This window comes from Primulina huaijiensis, chromosome 5, assembly GCF_012295235.1.
Source record: "Primulina huaijiensis isolate GDHJ02 chromosome 5, ASM1229523v2, whole genome shotgun sequence".
In the NCBI taxonomy this organism is placed as follows: Eukaryota; Viridiplantae; Streptophyta; class Magnoliopsida; order Lamiales; family Gesneriaceae; genus Primulina; species Primulina huaijiensis.
In genome coordinates, this window is record NC_133310.1 from 3,569,819 (window position 1) to 3,590,479 (window position 20,661).

Sequence of the window (20,661 nt, forward strand, 5' to 3'; positions counted from 1 at the left end):
TTATGTAATTATTTCAAATATTTATTGACTTGTTTTTTTATGTAATTTATTGTTTCTTGTGTTTTATGTCCTATTTATTATATTTATTACTTACTAACTGAATTTTAACATTATTTATACTTACAGCATAACCTATTTTTAAATTTTCGTTTCAAGTTGATCGAACATAGTTAAGACTCTAGGCAGCGTACAGTTATAAAGACTTAATAACTAATGCATTTATCAATTAATATAATGAGGGGCGAGAGGCGGGCGAAGCACAGCAAGACAGCACCACAAGGTGGGGTTCTTCTTTTCCACATGATGACGAAGACGCCGACTTTGGTCTTGTATGGAAGTTGATAAGTAGAAGGAATTGTTGTCAATGGCGGATTGGTTGGATGGGGTATCGGTATTGGTTGGATGGGGTATCGGTTTGACTTAATACGGCCCCTTGGATAGGGAGATGTGTCTGCTCAGTATTCTTGGATGGGAGGGAGGGCATTCGTTTCTTTTGATGAATGGCTCTCATTTGGAGATTACACTGCGTCGCTACATGCAGCAGACAACTGGTTTGAAGGGACTGTCAACCTCTCCAATAATCCAATCATACACTTACTTCTCTATAAAATAATCTTTTTCTTTTTTGTTGAGAAACTTCACTTTTCATATTTAATCAAGTCTTTTTGGGACGAGAAATCCAAAAAATTTTGGGTTTGGAATGACATTCAGATTATTCAAAAAAATCCAAGAAAGTGTAATTAGCTGTTAGGTGAAGGATATAGAGCAATCATGAAGTTAGGATTTTTTACTACCAAGTTGATGTCATTTTGATCTAATAATTACGGAATAATTATATTTTTTTGCAATATTCAAATGAAATGTGTAATAATATTCATAAAATAATTATGTATGTAAAATTAGTTAATTATATTATGATTAATGTTATAATATTTTTTATAAGTAACTCAAAAATAATTTTATTTAAAAATATATAGAGCAAAAATTTATAATTTATTTGTCGAGATTTTAAAGTTAATTAAATGAAAAAGAATTAATTATATAAAAATATTAATATAATTACATAATGTTATAAAACATTTTATTTAAAAATAAATCTTTTAAAACCAAAACTCGTAAAAAATTTAAAATTTAGTTGAGAAAAGAAAATTTTATAAATAAAAGATGCATAATAATTATAGTTTGAGTAAGTCTTTTGTGATACGGTTTCACGAATCTTTATCTGTGAGATTGGTCAACCCAACCGATATTCACAATAAAAGATAATAATTTTTCATGGATGACCCAAATAAGATATTCGTATCACAAAATACGACTCGTGAGACCGTCTCACACAAGTTTTTGCCTTATAGTTTTTACATCGTTCAAATAAGACAAAAATTACTTCTCTTTCAAATAAAAACTTCAATATATAATTATCTATATTAGTACCCATGATTTTGAATATCATGCCACATTCATATAATTGAATTGTCTCATTGTGATATGCATTTCTAACAAGTTTGTTACACATGGACATCTAAGTCTACAACAATTGAAAAATGAAATGAAAACTTTGCAACAAGTAATGATGGGGTTAAGGTTCACATATTTCAATTTTGCTACAAAAACAGCTACCATTAATTAAAATTAACTATATGTTTTTATACGACTTTAAAATAATATGAAGTGTTCACAATCTTATAACATTACATATAGAACAAGTATTACTATATCAAATGAGGCATCAAAGAAATTGAAAATAAATGGTCATCGTGGTTGTGGTAACTGTTAAAAATGTTACCAAAACAACTGGTGGATTTAATTGCAAAAATTGTGTAAAGATTAATGTAAAATTCGTCATAAGGTACTCAACTATACTAAATTATAGATTCTTAATGAAAAATATTTAATTATTTTGTATATATAAGGTCTAGAAATCCGAACGACGTAACTTCACTGCATGCAAATCTAGGGTTTTGCTAAAAATATGGGTTTTTCAGGTACCGAATAATAATAACAATCCAAGATCAAAATGAAACTATCAGAGTGACATTGTTCGAAGAGGTTGCAATTACATTTATTGGTTGTTCTGTTGAGAAGACATACATACTGAGGTGATTTCATTCCAATATTTGTATATTTATCCTATAGTATTTCTAATGATTACATATTTTACATTGTAACAACTGAGTACTCTTGAAACACACTTTTTAATTATAAAATTCTACTAAATTTTTTTTAAAGCATAGAATCGAAAATTACTAATTAAAATAACTTAACATTCCCATTCAAAATAAATTAACATTTAAAATCTCAAATGCATAAAAATCCATAAATAGTCATTTAACAAAAATGCAACCTCAACCTTTAACATAATCAAAAATAACTTCAAAACAAAGCATAAAATCTCTAATAAAATCCTTAACGAAATCTTTAAATGTCCCTCGTGAGTGTACTGTCTACCTCGATCAACTTAAGCGTTAGCGCCTCCCTCAATAACATCATCACGTGCAGCACTCAAATCTAGTGAGTCTAATGACCCAGTACATTCTAAACAGGAGTAACACACAATACATATACAAGCACATGCATTAAAATCATATTTTTATTTAAAATAATATTTTTATCATAAATAAATCATAAATCGTAAAGTTGTCAATCATTTATCATTTTAGGTGAAGTTTGATCCTTAAAAGTGACTAGCCTTTATCCTCTGGTCGACTGATCAGTCTTAGCTCACCATTGCTCATGGGGACGGGCATTACGCACCGACGTAAAAATAGAAATACGATCGTCAGGCTCCCTCTAGCTTTTTCCCATAAACGGACTTTCTCTGGGGCCTTTTCCCTACTCCCAAAAATCATATATAATATCATTTATGTCACAATCAATTCACATCCTTCCAAATATTTTTCCTTTTTGATTTTTGTCATAAAATATCGTATCATTTTCAAATTTGAAAAATAACATTTTAACCGTAAAAAAATTCACAGATTTACCATAAATCATAAAATCCCATATTTTCATCATAAACATTTTAAAATATTATTTAGCATGCGTAATGATCCTTCGGGACGCTGACAACCCTTTTCGTACCACTCAGGTGTAAAATTACCATTTTGCCCCTGGACGTAAAATTTCTCGGTTTTTACTTTTCTTACTTTTATTGAATTTAGACCATCTCAAATAATTATTTACAATTAAATTTAAGTTTTTATATTTTTATTTAGCTTAAATTCGAGGCTTTCTATTTAATTTTTTATTTACTAATTCATGAAGCATTTAATTCTCGAATTAATTCTAACTTTAATATTTTCTTCAAAAATTTTGAACCTCGACTTTTCATTCCTAAAATACCCTCGTGAACCATGAACCGACCCCCGTGGACCATGGTTCGAACTCTTTTCTTTTCCTAACCAATTTTGAACCCTAATATTTCTAGGTCACGTTTTATTCCCAAAACCTTCGAACCATCCTCGAGCCACCTAAGACCACACCACGTCCAGCCCTTCCTAGACCACCATGAACAAACCTGGACCAGCACACCTAGCCCCTAGCCCAGCCATCACCAAATCCAAACCCTTTGCCTCCCTAGAGCCATTTGCATCCTAAAATATCAAGCCACCACCGGACCACCCTCCTAGACTCTACCTGAACCCCTCCTGCCCAGCACCGAGCTAGCCCAAGTTCTAAGCCAAACCTGCAAGCCCTCTCTTCTCTTTTCCAAGTCGCGGCCCCAACCTTACGCGAGCCATCATGAACCCTGGCTGCACCCGGCCATGTCCCGACACCGACCCAATCTTCCCTAGACCCTACTGGATCAGCCTAGACCCCTAGACCAGCTGCGAGCCTCCCCTCTCCTGGACCTTGCCGTGCGCGCACATATGGACAGTCCTATGGTTTGTGGACTCTCCCATCTCTTGCAGCAGCCTGGTCCAGCCCTCCATGAACCCTTCCACGACTACACAAGACCCTGATGAGCCAGCCCTGACCAGCCCTAGCCTTTACACGCAGTCCCTCACTCGAACTCCTCCATGGCCGAGCCTTGTCTCTCAAGGAGGTTCGACCCTCCTTTACCAAGCTCGACTCTAGCCCTCGTGTTGTCCCTAAACGACTCTTTCCTAGCCTTTAAACATCTCATATGGGCAGCGTGTCTTTAGGAATCATAACGTTTTTCAAACAAGCGTAAAATCATCCAACTTTTGAAAATATTTATTCGATCTTTAAACCAACCGTGTTAAACATTTTTCATGCAAAAACAATCAAAACATGTATTATATAGTTTGAATGATGCGTCAAAGAATTTAGAAACATGCCTTTGCGTTTTAGAACGCTCGAAAATATGATCGTCGACGTGGGATGCGAAAGAAGAACGAACAGGCGATGAAAACTCCTAGTTTTCTTCCCAAGGAATTTTTGAATTTGAGTATGTGTGGTGTGTGAAAATTTTGGCTGGTTTGGGGTCTCAAAAGACCCTAGGTTCGTATTTATAAATTTTAATTTGCATGTTAACGAGCTTAGGTTTTAGGACTTTGAGTTTATGAGCAATTATTGGGCCTACTCAACATAGGTAAATTGGGCCTTATAATACCTATTTAATTGAAAATTTAAAATTTATAAAAATTAGTTTTCAAAAATAATAGTTTTGATCTTTTAAAACTTCTCGTTTGCCCAAAACGACTTCCCGGATAAAATCGAGCTCGTCTCGTAAAATTATTTGAACCCTACCATTTTTAGAAAAATTTAATCATATTTAATCATATTAATAAGAATTGAAAATATTTATTGAGAAATATTTATTTTATTTTGGTCGATCCTGATCTCCTTTCCCCAGCCTATTATCAAACATTCGGGTGAAATCTTTCAATTTCATTAAATCATGTATTTTAAACATTTAATCATGTAAAATATATCATTTAAGTATTTAAAATCAATTAAGATAAGTAAATATACAATTTAAATCATTTGCATGCATGCGGTTTACATGCACTGATTTTTCGAGCGTTACAACTCTAGTGCAAATAAACATATTTTATCACCCAAGCAAAGAATATCACAAATTTCTTTTCAAATCATACAAATATGTCTCATACAAGAATGCAACACTAACAATAATTGGGAATAGTTTCAAGAAACCAGAATAACTAAGGGTAAATTAGTGTTCAGTACCCAGATCAAAGGAATCTTTTTCCTAGCTCCCTCGAGAGAGAAGTTTGAATTCTATATGACAAAAATACCCTTAATCTTTGATTTATTTTAATTGATCCCCGCGCTTCACAAATGGTATCAGAGCCAAAGGTTAATTTATTTTAAACACAAAATTTATTATTATAAAGAAACGAAATGTATGAGGAGGAAAATTTCGAAAAAATTATGAATCCGAACTTATGTTCGGGAAAAATAATTTACAAGGATTATTCCAATATTTTGGAATATACACAAGAACATCTAACTATTGTTAGATATCCAGAGCAGAAAGGGAATCCTCAGCACCCTCAGGTAAACTTATGATTCAATCAAATAAGTTTATAGAAATAGTACCAGATTCCTCTGAGCTCTCTTTAGATCTTAGAGAAATTCAAAAGACAGTAAAAAATTATGGCAACATGCTATATTTTGTACCGCAAAGAGTAGAAAAAATCCTTGAAAACCAGGAAGAAATTTTTGGAATATTAAAGGACATTCAAACAAGAATTCAAAAACTAGAACAACAACCTAGTTCTAGTAAAAGAAATTCAGGAGAAAGCCAGAGTGGTGTCAAAACCATTGACTGAACCTTTGTTACATCATTTGGTACTGAACCTTTATTACATCAACAAGGGAAAGCCAAAGTGGTGTCAAAACCATTGACATAAGAAGAAAAGATGATCAATTTAATTAAGACTGTCTCAGAAAAGAAATTAATCTGATGACGACTTTAGAACGGATTGGTCTGGAGGATCTACAAGAACTTGCGGAATCTTTCGTAAATCTTAAAGTTGTAGATCTGAAGATGAATACAGCAGGAGGTGAAACACCTGCCATAACTTGGTCATCTTCTCAAGAACCACCAAGGAAAAGTGTGGGATCTCAGAATGTAAATATGAGAGAATATCAATCCGATTTCCATACTGGTGGAGGATCACACCCTGCGGGAACAAGGTCAAGGAGAAATCAAATTCCTTTGCACCAAACACCCTATGGAAAAACTATTTTAGATCCTATACATCCTTACGGGGTTATACTTAACCTTGATGTATTAGATTTCAAAAACAGGAAAGATCTCATAGATGACTGGACATCTGCTATGAGAATTGCAGCAGGGACACTTGATCTCAATAGAGAAGGATTCATTAAACTCCTAGAAATGAGTCTTATGGGATCAGTAAAAATTGCTTGGGACATGACTTCGGTGGAAACCAAAGAGTCAGTCCTAGCCGGAGAATCTCTAAGTGAGATAGCCGGAAGAATGGCTACAATATTTAAAGCACAATTTATAGGGGTAAACTATTTTAATAGTCAAGACACAAAGAAGAGGAAGAAATATACTCAAGCTCTGTATAGTCTTGAATTACATGACATATGTTTGGTGGATGAATATATTATGTTATTCACTAAATTTAGATGAATTTCAATAGTCGAAGAAGATATAGCCATGCACCTATTCTTCGCCAAAATTCCAAGTCCCTGGAGAGAAATGCTCATAAGGGAATATGTACCTGGAAATCCAGATACATTGGCACGAAGATCCTCTTTCCTTAAAGGAAAATTGGCGGAATGGTGTCATATGGCAGCATTACAAAAGAATTACAAACGCTTAAGGAGTATAAACAAACGAACTCCTCTGTGTTGTAAAGAAAATGATCTTCCAACAATTATTGGAAGTAAACCACAGAAGCATAGAAGGAAAAGTTTCAGGACTCATCCTTATGCTAATGGGGGAAGAAGTTCTTGGAAACGAAGAACAGTATGGTCCAGACAGAAAGCCAGATCTAACAAATCTGGACAAAGAAGTGGACAATTGAGAAGTAGGACATCTTCTCAGGCATCGAGTATATCTCGAAGCATAGGAAGAACACCTACGAAGAAAACTTTCAGAAGAGCTCATACTCGAGCTAATGAAAGTTTCAAAGATTGTAATTGCTTGACATGTGGAGCAAGAGGTCATATTTCGACCAATTGGCCAGAAAATGAAAAAAGAGGTATTAAACGATTCGATCCAACTCCGGATATTGAAGAAGCAGTGTATTACCAAGATCTTATTCAGGCATACCAATTTGAGGACATTGCCTCAGATGAGAGTATATATGAAGAAGAAGAAGTCCTAAGTCAGGGAGAATCCGATGGAACTGAATCGGAATCTGACTGAAAACGAGGTGTTTCGACACGAAACACAGGAGGATTTGTCTGGATTATTTAGCCAGACAACAATATCTCATAACATGGTCCAAAGGATTATGAAAGAAAACCTTAGTCTACAGAGATATCAAGGATTCTCTGCAGGATATGTAGAAAAGTTCTTATGAAATCTTGGCCTAAGAACCAGAAAGCATCATCTAATTTGTAAAGTCTCTAGAAGGGAAATGACATTCTCAATGGAACTTACTGGAAATAGAATGGAGATGCAATTAATTTCTTCTGAAAAAATTAAGGAGGAATTACAAAAGCTCAAGATAGAAGTAGTATGGACTATGTCTTGGATTCATATTGGAGCAATCCAGATTATGATAAAAGCTACTTTCAAAGAAGGTATAGATTCACCCATTGATATTGCTATATGCGATAAAAGAATGGAGAACCTTTCAGTACTGGGAACTATATCGGGAAATTTCTGTGCAGGAAAGATAGTAGGAGTAATCTATCCAAGGATAGCCTACAATCTGGCAGATCGCGATTCCAGTCGAGCCTTGACATTACATCAAAATTTCAAGGAAAAAAGGCTGNTCAGTCGAGCCTTGACATTACATCAAAATTTCAAGGACAAAAGGCTGATGAAGGAAGGTAATAGACCATATTCTATTACCTATCAAATCTCATATGCTCTATCTAATACACACCATTCAGAGTTGTTTATTAGAAATGAGATTATAGAGATACCAGAAATATTCGGAAAAGTTGCTCAGGCAATTTATCCAGAACGAATTGAGTTTCCGGTAGTACATGAAATAGACATCCAAATACAAGACAAACCGATTCTACAAAGGAATCAAAGTCTTAGATTGAAATCAAGAAGACTATCTTTTCAAGGAGATAGCATTACAAGTTATAGATGGGGAAAAAATCATGTCCAAAAAATCCAACAGGAGCTAAAAAGTTTTTCAACAACAGGAAAGCTTAGATGCCCAGAAGGGTGGAAGGAAGTCGAAATAGTATTTGATATTACGAAACAAAGGAATCAATTTCCTTGTAATAGCATCTACTATTTAGAACAACCTATGATATGAACTTACCAAGGAATGATCCAAGTTGGAGAATTGGAAGTTCATATCACAGGGATTCCAGGGAAAGAACCAGATCAATTGGTTCTTGGACTAGAGTTTCTCGAGTAACATAAAACGTGGAAACGTCTAGAGTATGGAATCGAGTTTCTGGCAAATGATAAAATGTGGAAAATTCAATGACCACAAGTCCATTCTCGATATACATTCCAGTAGGAATGTTATATGAACAATATAAGGCAGAATATTTTGCTGCTTATATTGATTCAGGTGCTGACATTTGTACAACAAAACGCGGAGTTTTTCCAAATAATATGGAAGAAGAACTACCCAAGATTGCTGAAAGAGATTTTTCCAGAAGAATCTTAATCTTATGTAAAGGGATTAAGATGACTGAAATCTTGATTGGCGGTGTGGGTCAAACACCTTGGTACAAGGTGAAAACACCACCAATTTATTTTCATGATACAAGAGCTGATATTTTGTTAGGAAACAATTTCCTACAAATGTTCAAGTCCTATACTCAAGAAAATGAGACTAGAAGATTAGTGTTTACAACTCCTTGTAACCACAAAATTATAGTCCAAAGACTACGAGAGGCATTTTATAGAAAATTGCCAATCCAGTTTCGCAGCAAGCGTGGTGATTCAGGACAACTTCTGAACCCAAAAATGAAATATTCCAGACGGTTCGGAGAAACAATGCTCCAGTTAAGAGCAGATAAACATCTCCAACCAGAAGAAATAGAATGCCTTAAGATATCTCTACAAAAGAATGAAGTAGAGTTTGAATCTAAGGTATCTTTAGAAGATGTCAAGAAAAGGATCAAAGAGAATTACAATGAAGATCCTTTGGCATGGTGGGACAGAAATCAACTCAAAGCTTGCCTTAAAATTAAAGAAGGCAAAGAGTATGAATTTGTCCGTTGCAAGCCTATCCCAATTAATATCATTGATCAAAGAAATATGCAGATTATAATCAAGGAACATTTAGACCTTGATTTAATTAAAGCAGGAATGTCACCATAAAGTAGTCCATGTTTTCTGGTAAGAAATCATGGTGAGATAAAACGAGAAAAACCCAGATTAGTTATTAATTATCAAAAAATTAATAAGATTCTGGAGTTTGATGGGTATTTTATACCTAGTAGAGAACATCTAATAAGTTGCACACGCAATGCCAAGATATTTACTAAGTTCGACTATAAGTCTGGATTTTACCAGATTAGGATGCAAGAAGAAAGCAAGAAATTCACAGCTTTCTCTACACCACAAGGACATTATATTTGGGAAGTATTAACAATAGGATTGGCTAATTCACCTCAGATATTTCAAAGAAAAATGGATAATCTTTTTAAAAATTATTTTAAATTTATGTTTGTTTATATTGACGATGTTTTAATAGGATCTACAGGTCCAGTGGACCGCCCATACGGCCCACTGCCCCGATCGACCCAAGGCTATCCCAATCTTGGGCTCCCTCAAGGGGCCTTTTCCCTCACGGGCTTTCCATAGGCGTCGTTCGGGTTACTCATAGGATCTCCCCCTCCCTACCAAGGGGTTTCTTTCGCCTCCCCAGGACTCGATCCCATGACCTATAGGATAAGTACATTGATATCAAGAGTCCTGGTACCAATTGAGCTACTACAGGTTAAGCATTTGGAGATTTTCTCCAATGTTTGTAAAAAAGAAGGACTGGTTTTATCTGAAAAGAAAGCAGTCATTGCAACAAGAAAAATTGAATTCCTCGGAATTGAAATCGATGAGTCAGGAATTATTCTGCAAGAACACATAGTGAAAAAAGTGCAGAATTTTCCAGAAAGTCTCAAAGACAAGAAGCAACTTCAAAGTTTTTTAGGAGTTGTTAATTTTGCTGGGATGTTTATTAAAAACCTAGCAAAACACAGGAAAGTGTTTAGTCCATTATTGAAGAAAGATGCTAGATTTATATGGACAGACGAACACACAAAGGGATTAGTTCAATTAAAGGAGATTTGTAAGAATCTTCCAAAAATGGCAATTTCTCAATATGAGGATGATCTGATATTATACACAGATGCCAGTGATCATTGGTGGGCAGCAGTTCTTACCAAGCTCACACCAGATGGAGAACAACCATGCAGGTATTGTAGTGGTTTATTCTCAGATGCAGAAGCAATAAGATGGCATATCAACGAGAAGGAATTTTATGCAGTAAAAAGGGCTTTTGAAAAATGACCATTATTTTTACTTGCAAAGAAATTCACCTTGAAAGTTGATAACACACAAGTGAAAGCTTTCTTAAGAAATAGAATAGAATCTAAACCTGAGAAGGCCAGATTATTAAGATGGCAAGCATTATGTCAGAATTACATTTTTGATATTATGATAATTAAATCTCATGAAAATATTCTTGCAGATTTTTTAACAAGAGATGGACAACATTGACATTGATGCTATTATCAAGATGCAGAGATATTTGAGGGAACACTTTGAAATGCTTCAAACCGAGTTTAACAAGTTAGCACTGAATGCAGAAGTTGCGGGAAGGTTTCAACAAGCTGATAAGAGAATTGTCTTTGATCGAATCACAGGATGTTTACATGCATATACTCAGTTATGGTCTGTAATGCAAAGACCTATCATCCAAGGCATTGAGAAACCATTGGTTTTCCAAATGGAGAGTTTTCGAGTACATAACTCTATACCTGTAGCATGGGATTCAAGTACCCCTAGCACAAGTGTTAAGTCGGGATCATCTCCAGATGAGTCAGCTGAAACAAAAATTGAGACTTCAGATTCTTATCTCGAGTCCTCAAGTCAACCATTCACCTCGGGGATTGAAGAGAGAGAGATCAACCTTAGGCCTCGTACTGACAAAGGCAAAACTAAGGTTGGTACTAATAAAACTACAATTTCTCCATTTCAGATTTACCAACAGAATTGGGAGAAATTAAACACAAGAATTGGCATCAACCCAACCATGTTTCGAGTTGATGTTGCAGGAAAATATCCTAGGGTATGAATGAAACAAAATTCATATCCAAAAGAGGTCAAAGCCTGGTATGAATTTAGGGCTCTTGCCTCAGTTTATACTACTTCACCCAGCTTCCCGGATATATCAGCACTACCAAAATGGATACAGGAAGAGGTACATGAAACTTGGACAAACAATGATCATTTGTCCAGAGGAGATATTTTGGAGCTGTATTTTTTCAGTGCAGCACCAGAACCAGCAGGGAAAGGCTCACACGAAGCCTTTCATTTCATCAAGCTAAGGAGGCCAAACATGAATTCTCAAAAATTTATAAAGGATCCTCCTACAAATGAAACCCCCTTAGTATCTTCATTCAATGAAGATGACATATCTACCAGGAGAGCATGGGGTATCTGGGTCTGTCTCACGGAGATGGACAAAGTCAAGTTTCCATTTAAGTTTTACCAAAATTCTTTAAATGGATCATTCCTGTAAAACACTATGACATGAAAAACAACATGTTTTGCAGAAGATTTATTCGAGAAGAAAAGAAATCTTCTATGGAACAGCAAGCTGCCGTCCAGTAAAGAGACTCGCCGAAAATTCTGTAATATGGCACATATAGGAAGATGGTCAGAAAACATCTGTCCTGAATGCCAGAATCAGAAAGAACCGGAGTTCGGTAAATGTTTCAAACCGATATCTGATCGGAAACTTTTTATCGAGACAAGGACAAGTGGGGAAGGACCACAATCACATTTTTCTCGAGGAAACAAAAAGCCAAAGATTCTTCGACAAAATTAAAAGAGATATGTGACCAAACCCACTAAGAAAAGAATGACCACCATGTGAGTGGTAAGACAAGGACCACCAATAATCAGTGGTAGATGACAAAAGAGCATTGAATACTATGTCTTTAAAGAATAAAAGAATCCAATGAATAAAAGCAGGACAACTGGTCCCGAAATTTTCATATATAAATAAAGATAGAAGGGAACCAGTAAATCAAACCAGAACAAAACTCAAAGATGTATTATACATATCTAAAAATTTTGAAACGAAGACTCAAGTATAACAGGAAACAGCTGGAAGCTCTCAAATGGATAATTAAACATTACAAAGAAAAAGGAGACGAGATTTCAGCAGACATCTTACAAACTCATCTCTACTGGTAGTGTGGAGAAATAAAAGAAGATGAGAAGTTGATTTCTAGATTGATAATCTAGAAAAAGACAGTTCAAGATAATGGAGGGACCACTCAACCACTACATGATCCATGTGAAAACTGTAAAGGTTTATCAAGATTTGAAGTCCGAGTTTCAAATCCGAAGAAGCCTTCAATAAATAAGGCAGGAAGAAAGAAGTGAAGATCATCGAACATTTTCCTCATTTCTTTCAAAAGCGATTGTAATATTTCTTTTTCTATTTTATGTGTTTTGCAAGTTCGGCTACTATAAGTAGCTAAACAAGTTTCTCCTCCTCTACAAGAGGTTTCAATGTAATAATAAATGTTTGTGTTTGAATAAAGAGATTTTTGCTCTAGCCCCTCTCATGTATTCTTTTCAAAATTTTATCTTTTATTGTACACCATAAGGTAGGAAACGAATTAGGGTTGTGCTAAGTGCTGCTGAAGGAATCTGCGTCTGTAACCATCGGTTGTGATCGTGTGGTTGGACTGTGAGGAGCAGTTCGTAAAATACGGTGGATATAACCCGGTGGCATTCTTGTCAAAAAGGTAAAATATTTAATTTATTTTACGGAAGTATGATAGGCCTTTAAATTTGAAAAGAAAATCATTTAATTTAAAATAGGGTTGAAGGGTATTTTAGGAAGTGGAGAGTAGGAATAAAGAAGTATGGTCAAAAGGGACTGAATGTAAATTCTCCCTGACAATAACTAAATAGAAACGTCCGAAATTATAAAGAACAAAAAACTCAGAGCATCAAAGAAAATTCAAACTATTGATAGGAGAAAGAAGAATAAGTACAAAGAAAACGACAAAACCATGGACAGAGAATCAAAGAAAAGCATCTCCCTAAAAAGAGACCATAAAGATCAAAGATGACAATAAAATTGATGATTATAATAGAAGAATTAAGAAACTCAAACAAACAAAAAATTAAACGGGAGAAGAATTAATAATGGTTTTTTTTTTAATGTTGAGAATTTAGAATGGACACCATATTTTTCTGTATTCAAACTTTAATTTGTTTTCCCAAATAAATCTAAAATAAATATCTAAATTCCACAAATTCCTTATAAATTTCATCTTCCCACGTCATATCACACGTACAACGTATGTCTCACTTACTAGGTTATATAATAATTACATGTGATTCTCTTGATTACATCGCATCTGTATTTTCTGATATGTAAAAAGTAACTGTCGATTAAAATTGTAATCAAAATTATTCCAAATTTCAACGAAACGGATATAGAAAATTATCCCAATTACATAGTCTTCGTTGAAATTTAAAAGGTGTGTTATCCGACCATAGTCAAAAAGATTGACATCAATTGTCAAATAATGATATACTGATAATATTATATATTTATTAAACAATCAAAATTTGAATTAGTAATATTTTAATAATAATAATAATAATAATATTGAACAAATATCAAATAAATTATATCTTCCTTTTGTTAAGTAATAATCAATTATTATTAGATTTCCAGCTTTCAATGTTTCAAATAGGGAAAGTGCAATTGCATGTGGGCCCGTTCATCATTTTATATAGATCCTCTCTATCTTCGGACAAACAAAAGCATCAATGTCTGAAACCGGTGGTGTACACATCCTCGTATTCCCTTATCCTGCGCAGGGGCACATGATACCCCTCCTAGACTTCGCCCACCACCTCGCCATACGCGGCCTCACCATAACAATACTTGTCACTCCTAAGAACCTCCACCAGCTCACTCCACTCCTCTCCACCCACCCCAACTCCATCACCCCACTTGTTCTCCCTTTCCCTCTCCACCCCCAAATCCCACCCGGAGTAGAAAACACCGTCGATCTCCCCGCCGGAGGCTTCCGCACTATGATGTGTGCTTTGGGTCAACTCTACGATCCTATACTCGACTGGTTCCGCAACCACGGCTCTCCGCCTGTGGCTATCGTTTCCGACATGTTCTTAGGGTGGACCAACAACCTCGCCCGTGAGCTTGATATAGCCAGGTATTGTTTCTCCCCCTCTGGCGCTTTCGGTATGTCTGTGGTTCACTCTTTATGGCGTGAAATGCCTAAGAGGAAAAACGTCGACGATTTGGTGGAGTTCACCAAAATCCCCAATTCCCCACTTTATCCATGGTGGCAGCTGTCACCAATTTATAGAAGCTATGTCGAGGGAGACCCAGATTTGGAGTTCATTAAAGATTTGTTTCGGGCAAATCTGGCTAGTCACGGGATGGTGTTCAACACGTTTATTGAATTGGAAAGTGTTTATTTGGATCATCATGCTAGAGATTTGGGCCACGATAGGGTATTTTCGGTCGGGCCACTTTTGCCCTCCGATGAAGTTGGACCTGCGGAGAGAGGTCGCACCAGTTCGGTGTCGGCCACGGAGATAAACTCGTGGCTGGACAAGTGCGATGATCATACAGTGGTGTACGTGTGTTTCGGGAGCCAGGCTGTATTGAACAATAAGCAGATGGAGGAACTATCCCTAGGGTTGGAGAAATGTGAGGTAAGATTTATTTTAGCTGTGAAGGGCCCAACGAAGGGGCATGCAAATCAAGGAGACCACGGCATGATACCACCCGGGTTTGAGGACCGAGTGGCCGGTAGGGGACTTGTGATCCAAGGGTGGGCGCCGCAAGTGAAGATACTGAAACATAAAGCTGTGGCAGCGTTTCTGACTCATTGTGGATGGAATTCGATCCTCGAGAGCATCATGGCTGGAGTTCCAATGTTGGCATGGCCTATGGGGGCAGACCAATTTTCTAATGCTACTTTGCTTGTGGATCAGTTAAATGTAGCTATTAGGGTATGTGAGGGGGATGAAACCGTGCTTGGTTCGGATGATTTAGCACGGATTTTGGCCTCAACTACATATGAAAGGTGGATGGAGAAAAGGGTCCGTGCCATGGAATTGAGCAAGGCTGCCGCCGATGCAATCAAAGAAGGGGGAAGTTCATTCAAGAATTTGGATGATTTTGTTGGCCACCTATCTAAATAAGAGCGTGCGCATTAATGTATTTGATTTTGAAAACGAACCTTTATAATATCAAATAATGCTATAAATAAATTAAACCAGACTCAAGAAGCGGTCACAGGAGGTATACTACAAAGACCTTTACCGGGTTTCTCAAATGTAAAATATCAAGATACAAGAGAACCAACGCAATCAACCCCGTGATATTATGTGAAAGCAACTTACAAGATGGTACAACATTGATTGGTCTTTTTAGCCTGCTTGTAGAACATCTGTTTGAAGAAATCCGGAAAAAGACGTTATTAGAAGATAGAAAAAATTCGGGAGTGTAAAAACTAAAAAAGAGCATTTAATTTATTCACTGGTGCAGATCGAAATTGAAGTGTTAACATCACATGTAAACTCTAAGAATGTGTTCAAACTTCAAATACAGGGAAAGAAGCAAAACTAAGTTTCCGAACCTGAGAGGCTGCACTTAGATCGGAACTTTTCTCCACCAAACTATCTAGCTTTTCACCTCGTGCAAGGACACTTTCAATAGTCTTGTGCTGAGATGAAAGCAAAATATAGATTATATAACAAATTAAGGTTTAATAAAGAAAAATAACACATCGATTTCATGCAATTACTGATCAGTTAAATAATTGACATGCTGCAATGATCTTAATAAGCGGGCAATTATTTTTAACTTTCTAAATAAAAGATGCAAACTTTGAGAACTAACATCTGCTTGTATATGACCAAATGCCGAAATTGGGAAACATCTAAATAGGTGCCACCGGTGCTAAAATTGGAAGAGAACACTCACAAGAATAATTTTGGTTTCATCCAATTCACGCTGAATTCTCAACAACTTGTCGGCCTCAGCAGGGTCCTGTAACAGTTTAAGCTAAAAAGTTACGACAAAAGGTAATAAACACAAATCAACAGGCACATATTTGATATTTGTGAGCACTCGTTTGGGTAAATTCTCAATGTTAAATTTTTGAAAGCATTGAGGTTAATGCCTGTGAGAGACTTCAATACCTGAAACTTGGTTACTGCCTCGGTTAAATAGGGCCATGGTTGAGTACTATCGGCTTGAACAGTTTTCCATGAATCACTAAAGTTTTTTATGTATTCATCCAATACCTGAAAATTAATCATAACCTTCCTAATTTGAGACTAGTCGATAGAAAAATAACTCTCAATGAATTCCAAAAGACTATTACCTGGTTGAGTAATGAAAATGCACTCCGGACTGGATAGTGATCGTCCATAAAACCCAACGCGATCAAGCCATTCCTATTGTACGCATGAACCATGTATTCTGATTTTCAGTTGAATCAAACGACAATGTCAAATTTAATTGATAAACACCAAGAGACAAAGTAAACATTTTAACAAAGAAGGGAAATTGTCAAGTCCCTGGATCACGGCATGGGTTCCACACAAAACTCAATTCAAACAGCCACAAGAATAAAATTGTCAGATTCTTCCGAAAAAATCGCAGAGATGAACTTGAACATTCAATATAGCACATACAGACGGAAACCAAAACATGATAATAACCTATGAAGGCTCTGCCTCATTTTCCTACCCAAACTATTTAGCCACTCAAAAAAAAAAACATCTTGCATCCTGAATAAGCAATAGTTCCCAAACGTTTTGGATGAAATACGCAATTTCGAAAAAAATCAAGCCATGGCCAGTGCTCAAAAGATTGTGCAAAGGGAATGATGATCATAGCTTCTTCCTCAAACACAATTACTTTACTATTTCAGCTCGCTCAAATTCACCCATGAATTGAAGTGTATTCCATTAATGTCTATGACCAACTTTTCAAGACACACTAATACCAAACCATATTTTGGAGAGAGAATTGTAATACAACTATACAAGATAAGGTCTTAATATGAATTGCAATTTTATCCCACTTCATCCAAAACCTAGCACAATTCCCTTTAAAATCATCAACTCAAAACAAACAAAATACAAAAACAGAGAACAAATAAAGTATGCATCGAAGAAACAACAGGTTTCCATCCAAAGATCGAACCTTCATGTTGTACAGACTGGCGTTGGCCGGGAGGGGTCCGTTTCGCCACGGTCCGACCCACGAAAACGACGAACTCCCTAACGCTGGGTCGTTGAAAAAAACCGAAACTGCTTAGATCCGACGCGTTTGCCAGGATCACTGGGTCCGAACCCGCCGGGTCGCATTTTAGTACCATCAAAGCCGTGATCTTCACCATTCTCTTCGAATTGCCGCTAACCCAACTCTCGTCGTCAACTTGCTTCTTCCTTGTTTTTCGATTAGTTCGTGAAATCCCAGAAAGGATGATTCTCCCTCCCTCCCTCCAAGGATGTAATGAGAAAAGTGGAGATCAAGAGTCCGCGTGAAACGCTGAATTTGGTAAATGGATCAAATGTCGGTAATGTTTGGAATTCGGGATTCTTCTCCTTTTGGTTTTATTTACTTGTTCTCTAAAATTATATTATATGTATTAAATATTTTCATGATGTTGATTATATTATTAGAATTATAATAAGTTTAAGAAAATGGTCATATAATAATACCACGTTATTTGTACATATTTCTATTTTAATTAATGACTTTCTCTATCAAACATCATTTCACATTTAGTATATTAATTAATAATTAATACTAATTAAACACATTTCTAAGTTTTTTCGCTTATCTTTCTTTCATTATAATATTTAATTATGTCATATTTCATTCTATTTTATTTTATTTAAAAAAAATATTTCATTATATATATATACATATAAATGTGTGGATGATATAAATGTTTTCCAATTATAAATGAGCGTGAGAAATAAAGTTGAGTTATATTTATATTTAATTTGTATGTAGCAAATAATTCATCTCCATATTCTTAACTGTTTGAGTTAATTTTTTTAAAAAAAACATACTATTAAATTTACTTAATATTAGTATCAATTATTTTCTCATTTTAATAGTTTTCTTGGATTTTCATTTAAATTTTAAATTAAATTATTTACGATATTTATTGAGTTATTTCACTATCATTTGAATACATTCAATTAATTATTAAAAATAAATTTTAATGTAATTAGATTTTTTTAAAAAAACTTCAAAAATCATATATATGAATGATTCATGATAAAGTATCTGAATGCTTTGAATGAAGAGTTGTCCAAATGGATTATAAAATAAATATATTGACAAATGAAAAAACAAAAAAAATTAAAATCACCATTATTTCTTTTTATTTTCAACGTGTTATATCATCTATTTTTTTCTTATTGTACTTAATATTTATTTCTAGAATATACATTTAGTGAAACGTTTCGATGATAGTATATGATTGTGTTCAAACTATAAATTCGAATTAAATTTGAATTGACATATGCATCTCCATCTAAATTGTCTTTTTTGTTACTCTCCTTGATGTATAGTGTGTAGATGGATAAACATTTTTTTTTAGTTTGTATATTACCATTTGCTAATAATATAAGTCTTTGCTATATAATTCATATCATATATAATTAGTGTCAAAGTGTATCACACGTACTTCATGTAGTTATCTAAAAAAGTCTTGATTGGAGAAACGAATTCATGACCATTAGCTTAACGCTCACTTAATCCCCTATACACCCTTTAAAAAATTGTTTTATTTATTTATTATTATTTTGTCCTTTTAATGATTGAATATATTATAAATTTTTTCAAAAACTATTGTATGGCATGCCATAACATACATGAAAAATTAATAATACTGTTGTGAAAAAGTAAAAATTTACGGTAAAAAGTAAAAATCTCAAACTCTCAAAATTATCACACTACACAATTTATAATAATTTTCTCTCAACTCAATTGTGATTTTCTTCACAAATGAGAGATCTAATTATAGAAAATCTTTACAAATAATCCAAAAATAAAATCATCATTACCTACATCATCACACACTAATTTTCAATATTTACAACTCTTATTTTCAACATTCAAATATTCAACATACACATTTTAAATATTAATTTTCAACACTCCCCCTTGTGATGATAATCATGATACGATGATGTCTTCATTACGTGTTTTTGTACTGCCTCATTAAAAACCTTACTAGGAAAAACCAATTGGGATAAAAACCATAGTAAGGGAAAAAGGGTGCAGTCACGTAAACTCCCCCTTATGTTGATACGAACAATTCTTCACAAATTTCGTAGATTGTGCATCCCAATATTATATATGTGCTTTCTGAATATTGTCGTAGGAAGTGTCTTTGTGAAGAGATCTGATGAGTTTTCACTTGATTGAATGTGACGAACATCAATACATTTATTCTTCTCAAGCTCTTTGGTGAATACGAAGAACTTTGGAGGAATATGTTTAGTTCTGTCGCTTTTTATGTATCCTTCTTTCATTTGAGCAACACATGCAGCATTATCTTCATATAGTATCACAGGCTTCTCGTCGAATGATAATCCGCATGAGATTTGGATATGTTGAGTCATTGATTTTAACCACACACATTCACGGCTTGCTTCATGTAGTGCAATAATCTCGGCATGATTTGATGAAGTTGTTACAAGTGTTTGTTTCTGTGAACGCCAAGAAATTGCAGTGCCTCCACGAGTAAATACATATCCAGTTTGAGAACGTGCTTTGTGTGGATCAGATAAGTATCCAGCATCGGCATAACCAATTATACTTGGATTAGCATCTTTTGAATACAAAAGTCCCAAGTCTGTCGTTCCTCGTAGATAACGGAATATATGTTTAATTCCGTTCCAATGTCTCTTTGTTGGATATGTGCTAAATCTTGCCAATAAATTTACGGCAAAAGATATATCAGGCCTTATACAATTTGTAAGATACATAAGGGCACCGATAGCACTTAGATATGGTATTTCTGGACCAAGAATATCTTCATCATCTTCACATGGACGGAATGGATCCTTTTCTATGTTTAATGATCTAACAACCATTGGAGTACTTAAAGGATTTGATTTATCCATATTAAAACGTTTAAGAATCTTTTCTGTATAATTTTTCTGGTGAACAAATATTCCACATTCTTTTTGTTCAATTTGTAAACCCAGACAATACTTGGTTTTTCCAAGATCCTTCATTTCAAATTCTTCCTTCAAATATGACACAACTTCATGAATTTCATTATACGTTC

The 20,661-nt window shown here is 34.8% G+C and overlaps 2 protein-coding genes across 2 annotated transcripts; one reads left to right on the forward strand and one right to left on the reverse strand.

Annotated features, from left to right (window-relative positions):
* The first annotated feature begins 14,085 nt into the window (after positions 1-14,085).
* LOC140976400 (UDP-glycosyltransferase 89B2) lies at positions 14,086-15,612 on the forward strand. The gene has a single exon (XM_073440524.1). The coding sequence runs from the start codon at positions 14,129-14,131 to the stop codon at positions 15,533-15,535; it is 1,407 nt and encodes a 468-aa protein (XP_073296625.1). The 5' UTR covers positions 14,086-14,128; the 3' UTR covers positions 15,536-15,612.
* A 48-nt stretch (positions 15,613-15,660) lies between these two features.
* LOC140976401 (VAMP-like protein YKT61) lies at positions 15,661-17,970 on the reverse strand. Its single transcript, XM_073440525.1, has 6 exons — positions 17,550-17,970; positions 16,723-16,820; positions 16,538-16,642; positions 16,320-16,385; positions 15,973-16,059; positions 15,661-15,783 (listed from the first exon to the last, which is right to left on the reverse strand). Exons 1-6 carry the CDS (start codon positions 17,743-17,745, stop codon positions 15,733-15,735), a joined length of 603 nt encoding a protein of 200 aa, XP_073296626.1. The 5' UTR covers positions 17,746-17,970; the 3' UTR covers positions 15,661-15,732.
* Positions 17,971-20,661: the final 2,691 nt, after the last annotated feature.